Source organism: Mercenaria mercenaria, chromosome 16 (genome assembly GCF_021730395.1).
Source record: "Mercenaria mercenaria strain notata chromosome 16, MADL_Memer_1, whole genome shotgun sequence".
NCBI lineage: Eukaryota > Metazoa > Mollusca > Bivalvia > Venerida > Veneridae > Mercenaria > Mercenaria mercenaria.
Genome location: NC_069376.1, coordinates 62,533,261 through 62,551,673, shown reverse-complemented (window position 1 = coordinate 62,551,673; position 18,413 = coordinate 62,533,261). Strand labels below are relative to the sequence as shown.

At 35.9% G+C, this 18,413-nt stretch overlaps 1 protein-coding gene across 4 annotated transcripts in view; it reads right to left on the bottom strand.

Moving 5' to 3' along the window:
* The window catches only part of LOC123540990 (uncharacterized), an 84,817-nt gene that overhangs the window by 8,977 nt on the left and 57,427 nt on the right, over positions 1 to 18,413 (bottom strand). For all 4 annotated transcript variants that reach the window (XM_053527245.1, XM_053527246.1, XM_053527247.1 and 1 more), the window contains exons 12-17: positions 11,808 to 11,990; positions 7,132 to 7,290; positions 6,546 to 6,719; positions 5,237 to 5,461; positions 1,492 to 1,626; positions 289 to 367 (exon numbers count right to left, since the gene is read on the bottom strand). In XM_053527245.1, the coding sequence (XP_053383220.1) occupies positions 289 to 367; positions 1,492 to 1,626; positions 5,237 to 5,461; positions 6,546 to 6,719; positions 7,132 to 7,290; positions 11,808 to 11,990 (955 nt within the window). The remainder of the gene's footprint in view (positions 1 to 288; positions 368 to 1,491; positions 1,627 to 5,236; positions 5,462 to 6,545; positions 6,720 to 7,131; positions 7,291 to 11,807; positions 11,991 to 18,413) is intronic.

The window sequence follows — 18,413 nt, the reverse complement described above, 5'->3', positions numbered from 1 at the left end:
TGGGAGGTACCCTGACAGGGCCGGCACCAGGGAGATACCTTGACAGGGCCAGCACCAGGGAGGTACCCTGACAGGGCCAGCACCAGGGAGATACCCTGACAGGGCAGGCACCTGGGCGGAACCATCAATGTTCTGTAAGTCAGAATGACAACTTCAGAACATCATAAAATTTTACATCATGACCAGAGTTCTAAGACCACAGCAGCGATGTACAAGTTAATAAAAATATATGTCTTTAACTGCATGGTGAAGAGCCCCCACAATGAAATATGAGACAATAAAACTTACATTCTGCCGACATCATGTAAGCCACTATCCTTTAACTCCTGTGCAGGATCATGTCCTGCTTGATGTTCCTTCTTGTCCACTGCAAATTAAATATTACAACATTTAAACCAGTGCCAATACAGAAGAAGCCCTATGTTTCTATAGCTAAGTATTTAAAGTTTCAGATATACAGCACTAATAAAGTAATAATAATGTTAAAACCAAAAAAGAATAGAACCTACAGGAAAGCTTAAAAGGTAAACTGCCAATAAAAACGACAAGGATTTTATATACTGATAAAAAGTCAAAAATATTTCTTAACAATAAAAATATCCGGGACTAGTTTTCATGGGTTTTTGTGGTCGAGTCAATTCATGAAATCTAGTCCCAACAAACATGAAAGTTTTAACAAGGGGATTTATAACATCAACAGATCTCCCTGAAATTACTGTGGCATAAGGGGATTGTGTAATGAAAATGTGGTCAGCAAGAGTTGCGGTTCTTTAACACTGCACCTCTATGAATATGAAGTCAATAGCTTATGTAGAATTCAGACGTTTTTTTTTTAAAAAACGGAGACAATTAAAAAATGGGACCACCTAGAATTATGGATTCTTTTCATTGCACTCCCTCTCACTGATCTCTATCAATACGTAAAGTATGAAGTCAATATCTTACATAGTACTGAGTTATATCCAGACAAGGTTATCAAAATAAAGGGGAGATATTCAAAAATGGGACCACATGAAGTTATGGTTCCTTGCCTCTACACTCCCTATCGATATGTACAGTATGAAGTCATTACCGTACATAGTATTCCAGTTAAGCCCCAGACAAGGTTTGACCTAATGACTTGGTATCTTCAATACTTTCTGAGTTATCCACCAGACAAGAAGTTACGGACAGACAGACAAGGTGGCGATTATCTGCTTCCCCTTTTGGTTTTTTGTTTTTGTTGGGTTCAATGTAACACAGGCACAATTTAGGTCATATGGCCACTTTCCAACTTTGATGGTGGAGGAAGACCCCATGTGCCCCTAAGAGCAGTATTTCATCACCTTGGGAGAAGCACAGAACTTCCAAAAGCCAGCTGGACGGCTTCTTCAAATGAATTCAATGCCCCAAGTGGGAGCATAAAAATGAAATCTCCATGGAAATGTCATTTTGACTAAATCCACAGAATTTTGCAGCAATCAATTTAATTTTACAGTAAACGAAACTTACATGGATAGGTTCCACCTCTATTCCTATACATATAGCACACAATGAGCGCCACAACAATGAACAAGATGAGTATGGCGAGGATAAGAGCTATAAACCAGAGATTTGTTGCTGCGGCTTCTACCACTGGTGCTCCAGCTACAATAAGAACAATACTTGTGAATATCAAGGCTGTAAACTATTAACAAGAGGGTCACGATGACCCTGAATCACTCATCTGAGTAATATGAGCAACATGTTTCAAATGGCAAACTGATGCTAAAATATTAGAAAGCAGGTCAAATTCATGGTCACTGAATGTCAGTTTTAAGATCAATATGCAAAACTGTACATGTCATCCAAATTTCAAGGCTGTATCTTAAAAAACAAGAAAGTAGGTCAATAGGTCAAGGTCAAAGTAAGGTGACCTGTAAACACTTGGATACATCAGGTAAATATAATTAAACAGTGTAGGAAATATGATCTGATTTTGAAGTATTTTTTCCTATATAACTAATATAACAAGTGACCCCCAGGGTGGGCCCTCTTTTTACCCCCAGGGGCATAATTTGAACAATTCTGTTAGAGGTCCACTAGGCAATGCTACATACCAAATATCAAAAGCCTAGGCCTTTCAGTTTCAGACAAGAAGATTTTTAAAGTTTTCTCCTATATAAGTCTATGTAAAACTTGGGACCCCTGGGGCGGGGCCTCTTTTCACCCCAGGGGCACAATCTAAACAATCTTCATATAGGACTACATGGCAATGCTACATACAAAATATCAAAGGCCTAGGTCTTGTAGTTTCAGACAAGAAGATCTTTAAAGTTTTTTCCTAGATATGTCTATGTAAAACTTGGGACCCCCAGGGCAGGGCCTCTTTTCATCCCAGGGGCACAATTGAACAATCTTCACAGAGGACAACTAGATGATGTCACATGCAAAATATCAAGGCTCTATGCCTTGCAGTTTTGGACTAGAAGATTTTTAAATTTTTCCTTTTGGTTGCCATGGCAACCAGAGTTCTGCATGGAATGAAATTCTTTGAAAAATTTTGAAAGGGGACCACCCAAGGATCATTCCTGTGAAGTTTGGTGTAATTCTGCCCAGTGGTTTTCAAGAAGATTTTTTAAGAAAATGTTGATGGACTCACGACGGACGACTGACACCGCACGACGGACATTGACCGGTCACAAAAGCTGACCATGAACCTTTGGTTCAGGTGACCTAAAAATGGTAAGTATCAAGATGAATATGATAGAATCTTTTATAGCATCCTAGTTTTCTTACACATGTAAATTTGTTTTAAAGGGCATGCCTCCAAATGATTAATATTTCATATATCCTAGCTGCCCCTTTAAAATCAATCTTGGTTCACCTAACCAAACTACAGAATACCTACATAACCAATTTGTGTAATCTTATTAATACCAGTTAAGTTTTGGAACAGTCCATGGAATACAGATTATCAGCTAACCATGAATGTATACAAAATGATAGACAGTCAAAGAAAAAAGAGGCACCATACGTTACACTAATTTGCTTTTACCTTCACTCTCGAAGCGAGTGGTGACCTAATGGACGTCTTGTCAGCCTCATTATCTCCTAGGTTCAAACACTGCTGCAGGGAAGATTATACATTCTCAAATACGCAACTAACTAGAGATGCTTTTGAGAAAAGCACATGTCTCCCACAACTGCCCCTATGAAAAATGTTAGTTTCTCTAGATTTTTTAGACGAGTGGATCCAATTAGATGGTCTGGATGAGTGGATCCAATCAGTAATTCAAGGGCCATAAATCAAAAGTGCCTGGGCGGATTTGGCTAGTTATCGAACTTGGGTAAGGTCTTATGGCCAAACACATTTTGTTCAAGTTTGGTGAAGATCGGATTAGAAATGTTCGACTTAGAGAGCGGACAAGAGTAAACAGACAAATTTTTTCGGTAATTCAAGGGTCGTAACTCTAAAATGCCTGGACCGATTTGGCTAGTTATCGAACTTGGCTGAGGTCTCATGGTCAAACACACTTTGTTCAAGTTTGAAGATCGGATGAGAAATGTTTGATTAAGAGTGCGGACATGAGTAAAAAGGCCAATTTTTTGAAAATTCAAGGGCCGTAACTCCAAAATGCCTGGACTGATTTGGCTAGTTATCGAACTTGGCCGAGTTCTCATGGTCAAACACATTTTGTTTAAGTTTGGTGAAGATTGGATGAGAAATATTCGAATTAGAGTGCGGACAAGAGTAAAAAGACCGATTTTTGGTAATTCAAGGGCCATAACTCCAAGATGCCTGGACCGATTTGGCTAGTTATCGAACTTGGCCGAGGTCTTATGGTCAAACACATTTTGTTCAAGTTTGGTGAAAATCGGATGAGAAATGTTCGACTTAGAGTGCGGACAAGCTTTGTGACAGACACACAGACAGACAGACAGACAGACACACACACACACAGACTGGAGTAAATCAATATGTCTCCCACACCACTGTGTGGTGGGAGACATAATAATGGCTTTCCTCATCCAGTGTGACATAATTCCAAACTATTACTATTATCATAACTTAATAAATGTAACAGTGAACAGCAAATATGTGCTTTATACGTATAACCAGAAGAACAAGAGCTGTCCATAAGACAGCCAAGCTCGACTATTCGAAATATTGTCACAGAAGCTGGAAATTATTACCCAAAATGTTAAATATCAAAAGAGTTTTAAGTTCAAAAGGGGACATATCAGAGTTATGGGACTTGATGCTATCAACTAGTTTTATAACCCCGAAGAAACATGTTAAGTTTCAATTCAATATCTGCATTAGTTTTGGGGATAGTAACTTGCATGTAAAACTTTAACCAGAATTTTGTAAGTCCAAAAGGGGGCATAATTTGCTCAAAATACATGTTAAGAGTTATGGAACTTGACCCAGTGAGGTAGGTAATTGATCTAGAAAAAGAATAAATAAGTTCCAAATCTATATGCCTTTTAGTAATAGCTGTATGTACTTGCACGCAAAACTTTAACCAGAATTTTCTAAGTCCAAAAGGGGGCATAATTTGGCCAAAATACATGCCAGAGTTATGGGACTTGACCCAGTGAGGTAGGTAATTGATCTAGAAAAAGAAAAAATAAGTTTCAAATCTATATGCCTTTTAGTAATAGCTGTATGTACTTGCACGCAAAACTTTAACCAGAATTTTCTAAGTCCAAAAGGGGGCATAATTTGGCCAAAATACATGCCAGAGTTATGGGACTTGACCCAGTGAGGTAGGTAATTGATCTAGAAAAAGAAAAAATAAGTTTCAAATCTATATGCCTTTTAGTAATAGCTGTATGTACTTGCACGCAAAACTTTAACCAGAATTTTCTAAGTCCAAAAGGGGGCATAATTTGGCCAAAATGAAGGTCAGAGTTATGGGACTTGGTGCTATCAACTAGTTTTATAACCCCGAAGACACATGTGAAGTTTCAATTCAATATCTGCATTAGTTTTGGAGATAGTAACTTGCATGTAAAACTTCAACCAGAATTTTCTAAGTCCAAAAGGGGGCATAATTTGCTCAAAATACATGTTAGAGTTATGGAACTTGACCCAGTGAGGTTGGTAATTGACCTAGAAAAAGAATAAATAAGTTTCAAAGCTATATGCCTTTAAATGATAGCTGTATGTACTTGCATGCAAAAACTTAACCAAGGTGTGACGCCGACGCCGACGCCAGGGTGAGTAGAATAGCTAGACTATTCTTCGAATAGTCGAGCTAAAAACACTTACTTGGTTTAACAATCTCTACACCATTAATGGTAAAGTTGACTTCAATTTGATCATAGTCGTGTTTAATGATAAGTGTATATACTCTGTCTTTAAGCGCATAGTAGACATTGTACATGGCCTGGTCGTCCTCCCTTACTTCTGGAAAATTGATCACCATACTTTTGCCATTTTGAGATATACGGAAGTAAGTCCCAAATGGTTCTTTTGGTGGTAGTGTTACTGCTCCTGTAACATAGATAAAGTCAATATGGTCCGTTAAGTTGATAGCTAAGATTCTTTAAACTTTAAATATATACAGTCAAACTTCAATCCCTCAAACTCCCAATAATTCATACACCACCCTTGGCTGAAACTCATTGTAAGGTCCAGGCAAAATTTCTATACAATGTATATTTTTCGATGGCTTGAACTCCATTTTGCTTGTCCTGTTGAATTCAAGCGAACATTAGTTCGACATCATCATTTAATCCAATACTACATGACATAAAACACACAGTTCAAGCTGTCTGAAAAGCAGTTAAAAACTGACAATTAACCCTGCCAGGTAACTGCATATATAGTACAGAATTATTCTCTCATAACAACATAGATACAAACAGTCCAAGTTGAAAATCTGTGTTTCTTTAATTTTAACCCTTATCATGCTGGACACGATTGATTCTGCTTTTGTGACCAGTGTAGACCTGCACTGTTCACTATTCAGCTAGTATCTTTTTGGTAAGTACCCCTTTTAATAGTTAATGGTACTGTCCAAATTGGAAGATTTATATTCATATATTTTTCATTACAGAAATTTAGCATGGTAAGGGCTCTACCTTTAGCTGGTAGGCTTCTACATATTGGCAGACCAAGAAAAACTCTATCCACAGTGGTAAGGGGTTTAAATCACTCAAAGTAAGCCAACTTGGCCATCAGCCACAAAGGCCCTTAGGAAAAAAAATCTGTACCTTTCAATTGTTGAACAGGTGCCTAGATTGAACTGATTGGCACTTTCACAAAAGTTAGATGAACAAAGGCTAGAATGTTGATCCCAAAACTTCAACAATGTCCATTCCATTATCTTATGACACGCCACCTCAATTACTCGAATATTTTGGCAAATTATACAGCACAGACAAGAGCTGACATCACCTCTAACCCCTTACACTGACCTTAACCTTTAAGATACTGACTTCTGTTCTGTTGCAAAACTAATTCTGCCCAATAAAAAAGATTGCTCAATGCATGTCAAAATTATGGTGTGAAAAATGCAGTGATGTTCGGAAACCCTGAAACCAACTATTTCTGCAGCACATTTAGCATTACTTACTTGTTGTAGTTTGACCAGTTTTCTGATCAACTGGCCCTTCCTCATACCACTGCCATATATACACCATCTGTTTCTGCCACTGTTTATCAGTGGTTGCCTCGGCATAGATATCCAGTACCATTCCTGGTGCAACATCGTACGTCGAATTTGGACCCCTCAGTAATACAATCTTGTCTACAAACAGAGTGAAGGCCATTAGCAGCAGTTGTAATAGCAACGTTATATATATGTGAAGTAAAATTTCTTCACCTAAAAAAACGACCCTGACAAAAAAACGTCCCCCATAAAAGACGCACTATAAAGCCTTCGAGAAGTGTTATGAAATATTTAAGTATTTTCTTACCACAGCAACCTTATTCTTAGATTCAGTAACAGAATAAAATTTCTGTTTTCTACAAGTAACTGCAAACTTCTCAACATGAATCAGATGTGGAGGACAAATTATTTCAGGCATAATGTCTTTTATCAATTGTCATGGAGAATATATACCCTCTAAGTGGATCAACTCGGAGCCCAGCAATCCACAGATATACGCTCTCCCTATTGAAAAACACTTTGAGAAACCTGGTCAAATATATAAATTTACCTATGATAGTGAGACAAGCATCTGCTATAGATGAACCATACTCATTTCTGACAAGACACTGAAGGCATGCAGAATCCTCAAGTTTTACATTTCTCAGCGTGAGCTGGGTTCTTTCAGAGTTGAGTTCGAATCGAGACCTCTGGATCATATCCCCGCCAGCTGCAACAAAAGAAGTACCTTTAATAACTCTTCCAAAAATTACTCTTATCAGTATTTAAGCTAGGCATAGGTAATTATCAACTGTAAAGGTTATGTGATGAAATTTGTATGTAACATAATTTGTATATTGAATTTTAAAAGCTTGACATATCATTTAGAAATCATACGAAATATGTTACATTAAATTACGTTCAATGCTTTTAGAGTCACTTTATTTAGTATTAAAATTATGAACTAGATGTGTGTCCATAGAACACAGGTGCCCCACACTCCTGCCACTGTAACATGGTTTAATGACTCAGGTTAAACAATTTTTAAGATGTTTGCAACACAAACTTTTAAGAACCTTATGTGTATTTTTCACTTAGTTGGCCATAACTCTGGCCTAGCTGAGTAAAATCCAAAAGAGAACACTTCATAGGCTATAAAACAATCCTCTCATGTTTTATGATTCTAGGTCAAGTACATTTTAACATACATGTTTCACAAACTTTTTTTTTTTGAGTAAGTCTGGACAATAAGTCTGGTCTTGTGTAGTGAAATAATGACTGTAGGTAAAATATTTTCGGAGCTACACACGACAAAACATTAAAATGAAAATTTTTTCCTAGGTCAGGGGCATAACTCCTAAAATACTGAATGAATCTGGACGCGAAACCCCAGGTGCACAACTGCACATGCTGACCAACATTCCTGTAAACTTTGGTGACTCTAGGTCAAATACTTTTGGAGCTACGCGCGACACAATATTAAAATGACCAATTTTTCACTAAGTCAGGGGCCATAACTCCTACACGACTGAATGAATCCGGACGCGAAACCCCAGGTGCACAACTACACATGCTGACCAACATTCCTGTAAAGTTTTGTGACTCTACATCAAATACTTTTGGAGCTAAGCGTGACACAACACTAAAATGACCAATTTTTACAAAGTCAGGGGCCGTAACTCCTATACGACTGAATGAATCCGGACGCAAAACCCATGTGCACAACTACACATGCTGACCAACATTCCTGTAAAGTTTTGTGATTCTACGTCAAATACTTTTGGAGCTAGGCGCGACACAACATTCTCGGACGGAAGGACGGACGGATAAGAGCAAATCTATATGCCCCCACCACTCATGGGGGGGCACAAAAATTATGGGGAAAACAGTGAAAACTATATGACAATTTATCTCACATGACTTACTTCTTACTTCATCAATCTTGACAGTGTCTAAAGATCGGCTATACAGTATGGGTCGATTATACAAAGTACAAATTACAAAACTGTACAGTCTAACCAGATGTGTGTCCATAGGAAACTGCTGCCCCTACTTCCTGACACTGTACATGGTTTTATGACTCTAGGTGAAATATTTTTAAGATATACATAACATAACCTTTTAAGCACTTTGTGTAATTTTTACTAAGACAAGGGCCATAACTCTGGTCTTGTTGAGTGAAATCCCAAACAGAACACTAGCTGTGCAACTTCACATGCTATATAATAATCCTCTAATATTTATGATTCTACCTCAAAATACATGCAACACAAACTAGTGTGCACTAAATGCATCTTTTTGACAATCATGGGCCATAACTCTGGTCTGGCTGTGTGAAATGTTTAACAAAACCCAAGGCGCACAACCTCACATGCTGAATAATTATTCCTGTAAAGTTTTCGTAATCCTAGGTCAAATACTTTTTGAGTTATGGTTATTATGCATAGCACTTCCTGCCACTACAATCTATCAAGTTGTATTGAATTCCATTTAGTGGTGTCAAAGTCATCATTTTAAATGTTTCAGGATGGATGGCAAGTGTAAATGATTGCAATATAGCCCCAAAAAACTCATTTTAAGAAGGCAAAATATCAGCAATCACAGTTTGAAAGCTGTATCTATCATAATACAGGCCAATCATTATTTGAGGAAAAGAGTGGCAAAATACACTGCCAAAACATAACTAACATGTCCAGCATTTATTTGTAAATATTGCATATAAAGCCAAAAAACAGTTGAGGCTTCAAGGTATCATAAAACAAGAGGGCCAAGATGGCCCTAGGTCGCTCACCTGAGTAACACACCGTAACAGTGTAAACATGTTTTACCTAGTGATTTCATGGAGACAAATATTCTGACCAATTTTCATCAAGATTGGACCAAAAATGTGGCCTCCTGAATGTAAACAAGCATTTTCTTTGATTTGACTGTGAGCTAATTTTTTATCCCACATGACTCAGATTCGAACTTATCCAAAATTTCATGAAAACAAACATTCCGACCAAGTTTCAGGATGATTGGAGCAAAACAGTGGCCTCTAGAGTGTATACAAGATTTTCCTTTGATTTGACCTAGTGACCTAGCTTTTGACCCTACATGACCCAGATTTGAAATCATCCAAGACTTAATGATAACAAACATTCTGACAAAGTTTTATGAGGATAGAAACAAAAACGTTCCCCCTAGAGTGTAAACAAGTTTATTATTTGATATCAAATCAAAGCATAAATGAAACCTCTGTATGGCTGATAGAAAATTTTTCCCCTTCTAGGGGCAGTAACTCTAAAACCCAGGACTGGATCTGCTGAATTCATCATGGAATCCAAGATCTGTTGATGTTAAAGATATTTTGCAAGTTTGTATCAAATCAAACTATAAATGAAGTCTATTTATGGCTCAAAATGCCAAAATAGCAATTCCATAACTCTAGAACCCATGATTGGATCTGGCCAGTTTTCAAAAGGAACCGAGATATTATGCCAATACAAGTTGTGAGCAAGTTTCATTCAAAATCAATTGCAAAATGTGGTCTCTATCGTGTTCACAAGCTAAAAACAGCAAATTTTGGCCCTTTAAGAGGCTATAACTCTAGAACCCATGATGGAATCTGACCAGTTTTCGAAAGGAACAAAGATATTATGCCAATACAAGTTGTGTGCAAGTTTCATTAAAATCAATTGTAAAATGTGATCTCTATCGTGTTCACAAGCCAAAAATAGCAGATGTTGGCCCTTTAAGGGGCTATAACTCTAGAACCCATGATGGAATCTGACCAGTTTTCGAAAGGAACAAAGATATTATGCCAATACAAGTTGTGTGCAAGTTTCATTAAAATCAATTGCAAAATGTGGTCTCTATCGTGTTCACAAGCCAAAAATAGCAAATTTTGGCCCTTTAAGAGGCTATAACTCTAGAACCCATGATGGAATCTGACCAGTTTTCGAAAGGAACAAAGATATTATGCCAATACAAGTTGTGTGCAAGTTTCATTAAAATCAATTGCAAAATGTGGTCTCTATCGTGTTCACAAGCCAAAAATAGCAAATTTTGGCCCTTTAAGGTCCATAACTCTAGAACCCATGATGGGATCTGGCCAGTTTTCGAAAGGAACCGAGATATTATGCCAATACAAGTTGTGTGCAACTTTCATTAAAATCAATTGCAAAATGTGGTTTCTATCGTGTTCACAAGCCAAAAATAGCAAATTTTGGCCCTTTAAGAGGCTATAACTCTAGAACCAATGATGGAATCTGACCAGTTTTCGAAAGGAACTGAGATATTATGCCAATACAAGTTGTGTGCAAGTTTCATTAAAATCAATTGCAAAATGTGGTCTCTATCGTGTTCACAAGCCAAAAATAGCAAATTTTGGCCCTTTAAGGGGCTATATCTCTAGAACCCATAATGGAATCTGACCAGTTTTCGAAAGGAACAAAGATATGCCAATACAAAATGTGTGCAAGTTTAATTAAAATCAATTGCAAAATGTGGTCTCTATCGTGTTCACAAGCCAAAAATAGCAAATTTTGGTCCTTTAAGGGGCCGTAACTCTAGAATCCATGATGTGATCTGGCCAGTTTTCGAAAGGAACAAAGATATTATGCAAATACAAGTTGTGTGCAAGTTTTATTAAAATCAATTGCAGAATGAGGTCTTTATCGTGTTCACAAGCCAAAAATAGCAAATTTTGGCCCTTTAAGGCGCCATAACTCTTAAACCCTTGATGGAATCTGGCCAGTTTTCAAAAGGAACAAAGATATTATGCCAATACAAGTTGTGTGCAAGTTTTATTAAAATCAATTGCAAAATGTGGTCTCTATCAAGTTCACAAGCCAAAAATAGCAAATTTTGGCCATTTAAGGGGCTATAACTCTAGAACCCATAATGGAATCTGACCAGTTTTTGAAAGGAACAAAGTTATTATGCTAATTCAAGTTGTGTGCAAGTTTAATTAAAATCAATTGCAAAATGAGGTCTTTATCGTGTTCACAAGCCAAAAATAGCAAATGTTGGCCCTTTAAGGCGCCATAACTCTTAAACCCTTGATGGAATCTGGCCAGTTTTCGAAAGGAACAAAGATATTATGCTAATACAAGTTGTGTGCAAGTTTCATTAAAATCAATTGCAAAATGTGGTCTCTCGTGTTCACAAACCAAAAACAGCAAATTTTGGCCCTTTAAGGGGCCAAAACTCTGAATAGCAAAATGGTGAGGTGATGATTATAATCTGTAACAAGAATGTACATACGGCAACCAATCTCGTCCGATTTATCAGGGCAATCATCTTCTCCATTACATTTCTTCTCAGCAGGAAAACAATATTTCTTGTCATTACACGCAAACCCTGGGAAGTCACATATAAGTTCGTTGCAGGGACTGGTTTTAGGTATACAGTTTCCATTACACCACGTCTGATCTTCTGAACAGGAGCCTGAAATATTTCAATTACTTTTAACGTTTTAAATAGTTCAAGATGTGTAGTACTATTTTTACACCTTTAAATATCGGGGGTATAGGAAACGGTTGTGCAATGGAAGCAACAAATTGGTGGAGATGAAGGTGTCCACCTACTGATATACTCTCTGCTGTACTGTAAGGGAAATATTTTGACTTAAATATGATCATCTATCAGCAATATTTTTCAGCAGTCGGTTATCAGCAACTCTCAAAGGCAGTTAACTTTAATTTTTGCTAAGTGTCTGAAAAGATCAAACATATTACTGAGTATCTATGGTCTGAAATTCTTATTTCTTTTTTCAATCTTATGAAAATTAATTACAGTCAAATCTACCTGTAAAGACAAATCTTTGGAAATGAAAATAAATTTTGTTGACATGTGGTCTCACAACAAATTAAGGTAAATTCACACTATTTTATGATTAAATGAGAATAAACAGTAGTGACCTTAATAAGACAATATAGTAATGGCCTTTATTTGGAGGTGGACTTCAGCATACGTTGGACTGTTTAGTGCATCTAAGGTTTAAAAAAACTTCATTTTTTGTGCAATGACTTTGAAATTATTCATGGAGCCCCCAATTCCACAACATCATAATAATGTGTTATGGCCCAAGCTCCTATACCCTTGAATATGTTGGACTGTCAGAGCTTATGACATACTGATGTACTGACAATACGGCCACAACAGTACACATCACTATAAAATTTTTGAATATCCAATGATATGCAAAACTAACCATGGTACTTAGCATTTCTACAAAGTTAGGTTGAAATCCCACCAGTAGTTTCAGAAGAGTACCATAGATACCCATGTATAATGTGCATCCTCATTTTTAGCCAAAAATCCTGGGAAAAACATTTTTTGATCAATTCTGGAGTAGACTGAAAATGAAAGTTGAGCAGACATTGACATCGGTAATAAATTTTACCTCCACAGCCAACAACAATCAGTCCTGCTTAACTATCAATTTTTGTTTTCTTGAAATTAAAACCGATAAAATAGCATTTTATTTGTGTGTTTTTTTATTTCAATGACACAAGCTTCTCAATTCGAACTGATAACTGAAGATGTGATTGTCTTTTGTTACGATCTGTTGAGAAACAAACCGCTGGTATTTATTGGCAATTTGTGTGATGCCTCGTGGCAGGTTAGATCTTGGTTAAAGATTATATTGATCTTTAATTAGTATCACAATAATATTTATGATTCTTCAAATTCTACTGAATTCGTATAAAGTCATTTTGTTTTAAAATCAAACCTTGTCTATTATGAAATGTAATAGCAAGCTTAGATTTTAGCCTAGACAGCACAAAGAGTAGTCTCCCTTTATTGGAATGGTAAAAGCCTAACAAACTTGCTTTGATGTTGGAAAATCATCTATACCTGTGTATAACACAAACATGATTCGGGGCTGTCCCTGTGATAAGAAAACTGAACATTATACACAAGTGTCTACAGTAATCTACAAATGTGGAGAACTAAACACATTACCTACTGTAACAAGCTGTCAATGAAAATCACAAGTGTTCAATTTGAAGCTAAAATTTTACCAAACATGCTTAAAAGGCTTAAATAAAGTAAGAAAGCGAATCTTAATATAATTTTCTTATCAGTTATTACAATATAGATCTGTTATTTTTGGCATAATGATAAGGAATGCTATTATTTATTTTCCTATAATAAAAGTGTTGATAACTATCACCTGTTTGGGGTCTTAAGCATGGGCACACAACCTTGTTATCGTTAATATTTGTGTTTAATTATCTGAATATCCATGCATACATAAAATCTTTACATATAAATCTCCTTCCATAATCTCATACCTATATCTCCCTTGATAATTTGAAAATGTCTTCGAGATAGCCGGAGATTTGAGATAAGCCAACTTGAGATATCAAGTTTCAAATGTATTTGCAAATAATGCAGCTCATGAATTCAAAATATTCTTCAATATTAATCTTCACCATGTCGTATAATACCAACACTCACATTTTGTGATTTCTTAACAATGCCAATGCAGCTGCTAACCAACGAATTGCTAAATAAAGCCTATGCAAAAATAAGACAGTACACAGCATGCAAGTATCAGATACAACAGGTCTATTATAACAGTATCTTGATTCACCTTGAAAGAATTTTGTCGGACCTGGATCCCAAGAGGTACTTACAGATCCAGCCTCGAAATATCCACGACAGCATCATTGCACATTAAGGAATCATTTTGAAGAACATCTTTTTATATACATACATGTATACCCATTTCTGGAGTTATATCAGTCAAAATTGACTATTATTTTAAGCAAATACTGAATACTCATTTCAATGGCAATTCTTTTGATGCATGGAACATAGAGACGTCATTTTCGACTGAATATTTTTCCGTATCTGATAGGAATTGAATACAGTACTTTGTATTCATCAGTGAAATACAGGCTATATTTGAGACTGAAAATTCGTAAGTATAGAATACAATAGGGTTATTATAGTAGTAGGTCAATCTGGGATGCTGTATTCAGCTCAGGTGGATTTTGCCAGATCAGATCTCACAAGGCGTGCAAGCGCAGTGTGATCCATCCTTACAAAATCCACGAGAGCCAAATACAAAATCCCAGATCCAGCTACTGTTGTAATGACTCTTTTATTATATACCTCCACATGTTTTTTATTTGTTGTTCTGTTATCGGACGAAATCTTAAATGTTTGTTGGTGTTAAAATAAAAATGAGTGAAGTTTTTGTGTGCGCTATTTATAGAAATGTGTCAGGTCATGCATATTATATGAAAGTAGTCCGTCAACATACAATACAAAAGGTACAATACAGAATTTTTGCTGCCTATTCAAAATTTATATAGGTACATAATAAAAATGTTTATGATATTGATATAGAGATAGTACCTAAGTTTTTTAAATCATAGGTATGAGGTTAAAAAGCTTTGAAATGAAGACAAATGTCCATATATTTCTTAAAAATAGATATTCTGGCAATATTTTAACCAGAAACGTAGAGTTATGAGCATTTAATATTTTTCATGTAAAAGAAAATTTTGTGATCATGGAAATGTAACTCTTCTTGAACCTGGAGCGCAGAAACATCAAAGGGACATAATATAGCGAATATTTTCTTCTTGGGTGCATTTGATTTAACATTCAGCTGTGACCTGGATTTCTAAATAATGATCCACGATACTGTGTGCTAAAAATATAGAACAACTGGAACAGTCCTTTAACAGCAAAAATAGCAGAATGAAAATTGTTAAGCTGTAACTGGGACTCGAACCAAGGACCTCTCACACCAGAGGCAGACACTATACCACTTCCCTATAACAGCAGTAGCTATAGCCAGGCAGTTTAAGTGCATCGATTACATTACGTAAACTGGAACAGTTTTGTGACAATAACACATAATCGGCCTACTCCAGATTATCGGCATATTCACTTTGTTACCTAACGGCAATTTTCGTGTAAAGAAAAATATAATCTAATGCTGTAAACGTTTTAATCGGTCAAAACTGCCCAAATTTCTCTGACGTGTTTTTTAGAGTATGAACTTAATAACTGGTAGTACCAGTGAAATATAACTTACACTGAATCTTATATGTGTCGCGCCATGAGATTTTTGGCCCAAATGCGGCGTTACGTCATTCGAGAAAAACCCGATTAAAGTTACGTCACAAAAATGTGTGGAGTTCAACACGTTTTCGTGTCAATTAATGCATTTTATCAATTAACACTATATTATTGGGACAATAAACGAATGAAGAGACAAACGTCATTTATCAAGCATATATTGTAACATTTCCGTGTTTTGCCATTCCGTATTATCAAATAACTGACAATTTATCGCCCTTTGTATCAACACGCCATTTGTAAACATGAAAGGTCGTGAGAAAGGAAACTTTTAAATCGTAATTTGACGATTAATTTAAAAGGGATAATGAATGGTATGGCGCGATTTACAGGTAAGTAGTAATATTTACACAATATGTAGTTTTAAAATATTAATTAAATTCATATCGACCGTTTTGTCCGTGTTTATCAAGGAACTATTTAAAATTGGATTTAACAACTGTGTTGCCATGGAAACGATTTTAGGGGAAAATAATTTGTGCTAATATGAAAGAAAGAAACAGAAAAAAATAAATTTAATAAACTGCATGCTGTGTTTGATATTTCGTTATGCATTTTCTTTTCATATTATTTTAAGAAGGAGTTTGCATTAAGATATTCTGCCTCTATTTTGATTCAGTTAGACGAAAATATGATGTCCGAAAAGCAGTAATTTCTCCATAACAATGGCTGATTTCTATTGTCAAATTGCAAATTTTTACTTTGAACATGACAATGTGTCAGATTAGCTGAAAACCCCATTTTCGACCAAAATCGCATTTGGGCCAAAAATCTCATGTCCTGACACATATATTTGCCTTTTTAGCAGCTGGCAGATGGTAAAGACAGTGGGCTTTGTCCAAATATAAGCAATTACTTTACCAGTTTCGAGAGGATATCAATTGATAGGAAATTACAGTTTCAAACTAAATACCTTTCTGCAACACAAGGAGTCATTGGCATTCACTGTCAATCAATATTATGACTGAGATCGACGATCATTCATTCATTCAAATAATTTATAGACAGAGTCCGTTGTTTACATTTTTAATCGCAACCGGTGCTCTTGTAAAAACCACTTTTTTTGAAAAATCGAAGAATGCGAAGAGCTATGGTACAGCCTCTAATTGATAACATAAATAACTGGTGTTTACTACTGAACTGTAAGCTAAGCGTTAGGACAATACATAATGCTAATAGAACAGAAATGGGACTCCGAACCTGGGCTATAGATACAGCAGGTACAGTTAGCAAACATGCTGAGCTGCAAAAATTATCAGATATTTTAGGCCTAAAAAATTTGTTTGTTTCCAATAACATGCTCAAAACAATTAGGGTAGGTAAGTCGGAATTTTTTTTGAGGGGGTGGGGGGGAGTGTTTTTTTTTTTTATTAAGTGAGACTTTTCGGAAAATACTTTTGTGTGTCAAAAAAACAAAACAAATAAGAGGGTAATGCCTTTTGAGCATCATTGACCATGTTTACAGCATATAAAAAGTGCAGTTTTGCAACTTTTTTTAAAAAGTTGAAAAAAATGTTCTCCAAGGCCATAAAAACATTTAGGGTCGGGCCAAAACTTGAGTGTAGGTTGGGATACCGGAAACAAACAACTTTTTTTATGCCTTACATATTCAAAATAGCATGTACAAATACATTTGTTAAATGTGCTCTTATAGAACATACCTGTTCCTGTTTGACCAAAGAAATGAACAAAACAAAATGTTGTGTATTCAAAGGCATGCTACCTCCACACTTAACAGTCTAATGTGTTTTATATCCAGATGGTATCTACATATATCAATCAATACCAGCCGACAGATGTGTCTGTCTACAAAGACGACCTTTTACCATTAATGATCAAAGTGTTTTAAAGTATTTTTAGAACATGTCATGACTGAATGCAAACTTAAATACAACTAGAGCTATCACTAAATGTGAGTTAAACCACCACCAAAAAACTTGTTTGAAAAAGGTTATAATAGATATAAATAATACACAATCATAGACTGTGAAACAAGAGCTGTCTGATGACAGCGTGCTCGACTATTCGAAGGATTGATTGAATAACGGGGTCAAAATATTAACATAGATATTCAGAAAAAGAAAAAAATAGATTAGACAATGTTCCAGTATTTGTGGATTCCGATAAGTCTTGCACTAAATGGCAATGTGTGAACCAATTTCAAAGTCCAAAAAGGGCCATAATTCAGCCAAAATAGTTGTCAGAGTTATGTACTCTTGCCTACAGATGGAAATCATAATAATAAACAAGTGTTCAAAGTTTAAAAGCTATATGTCAAATAGTTTTGACAAAACATAGACTTGTATGAAAACAGAACAGATTTCCAAGTCCAAAAAGGGCTGTTATTCAACCAAAATAGATGATAGAGTTATGTACTCTTTCCTACAGATATAGACTATTATACTGAATAAGTGATAAAAGTTTCAAAGCCATATGTCAAACACTTTACACAAAATATGAACTGGTATGAAAAACTTAACCAAGATTTCTAAGTAGAAAGGGGCCATAATTCAGCCAAAATCCTTGATGGAGTTATGTACATTTGCCTATAACTGGTCATGGTGATAGTAAACAAGCGTTGAAAGTTTCAAAGCTTTATCTCAAAAGACTTTGCCAAAATATGAACTGGTATGAAAAGCTTAACCAAGATTTCTAAGTCAAAAAGGGCAATAATTCAGCCAAAATTCTTGATGGAGTTATGTGCTCTTGCCTATAACTGGACATGGTGATGGTAAACAAGTGTTGAAAGTTTCAAAGCTTTATCTC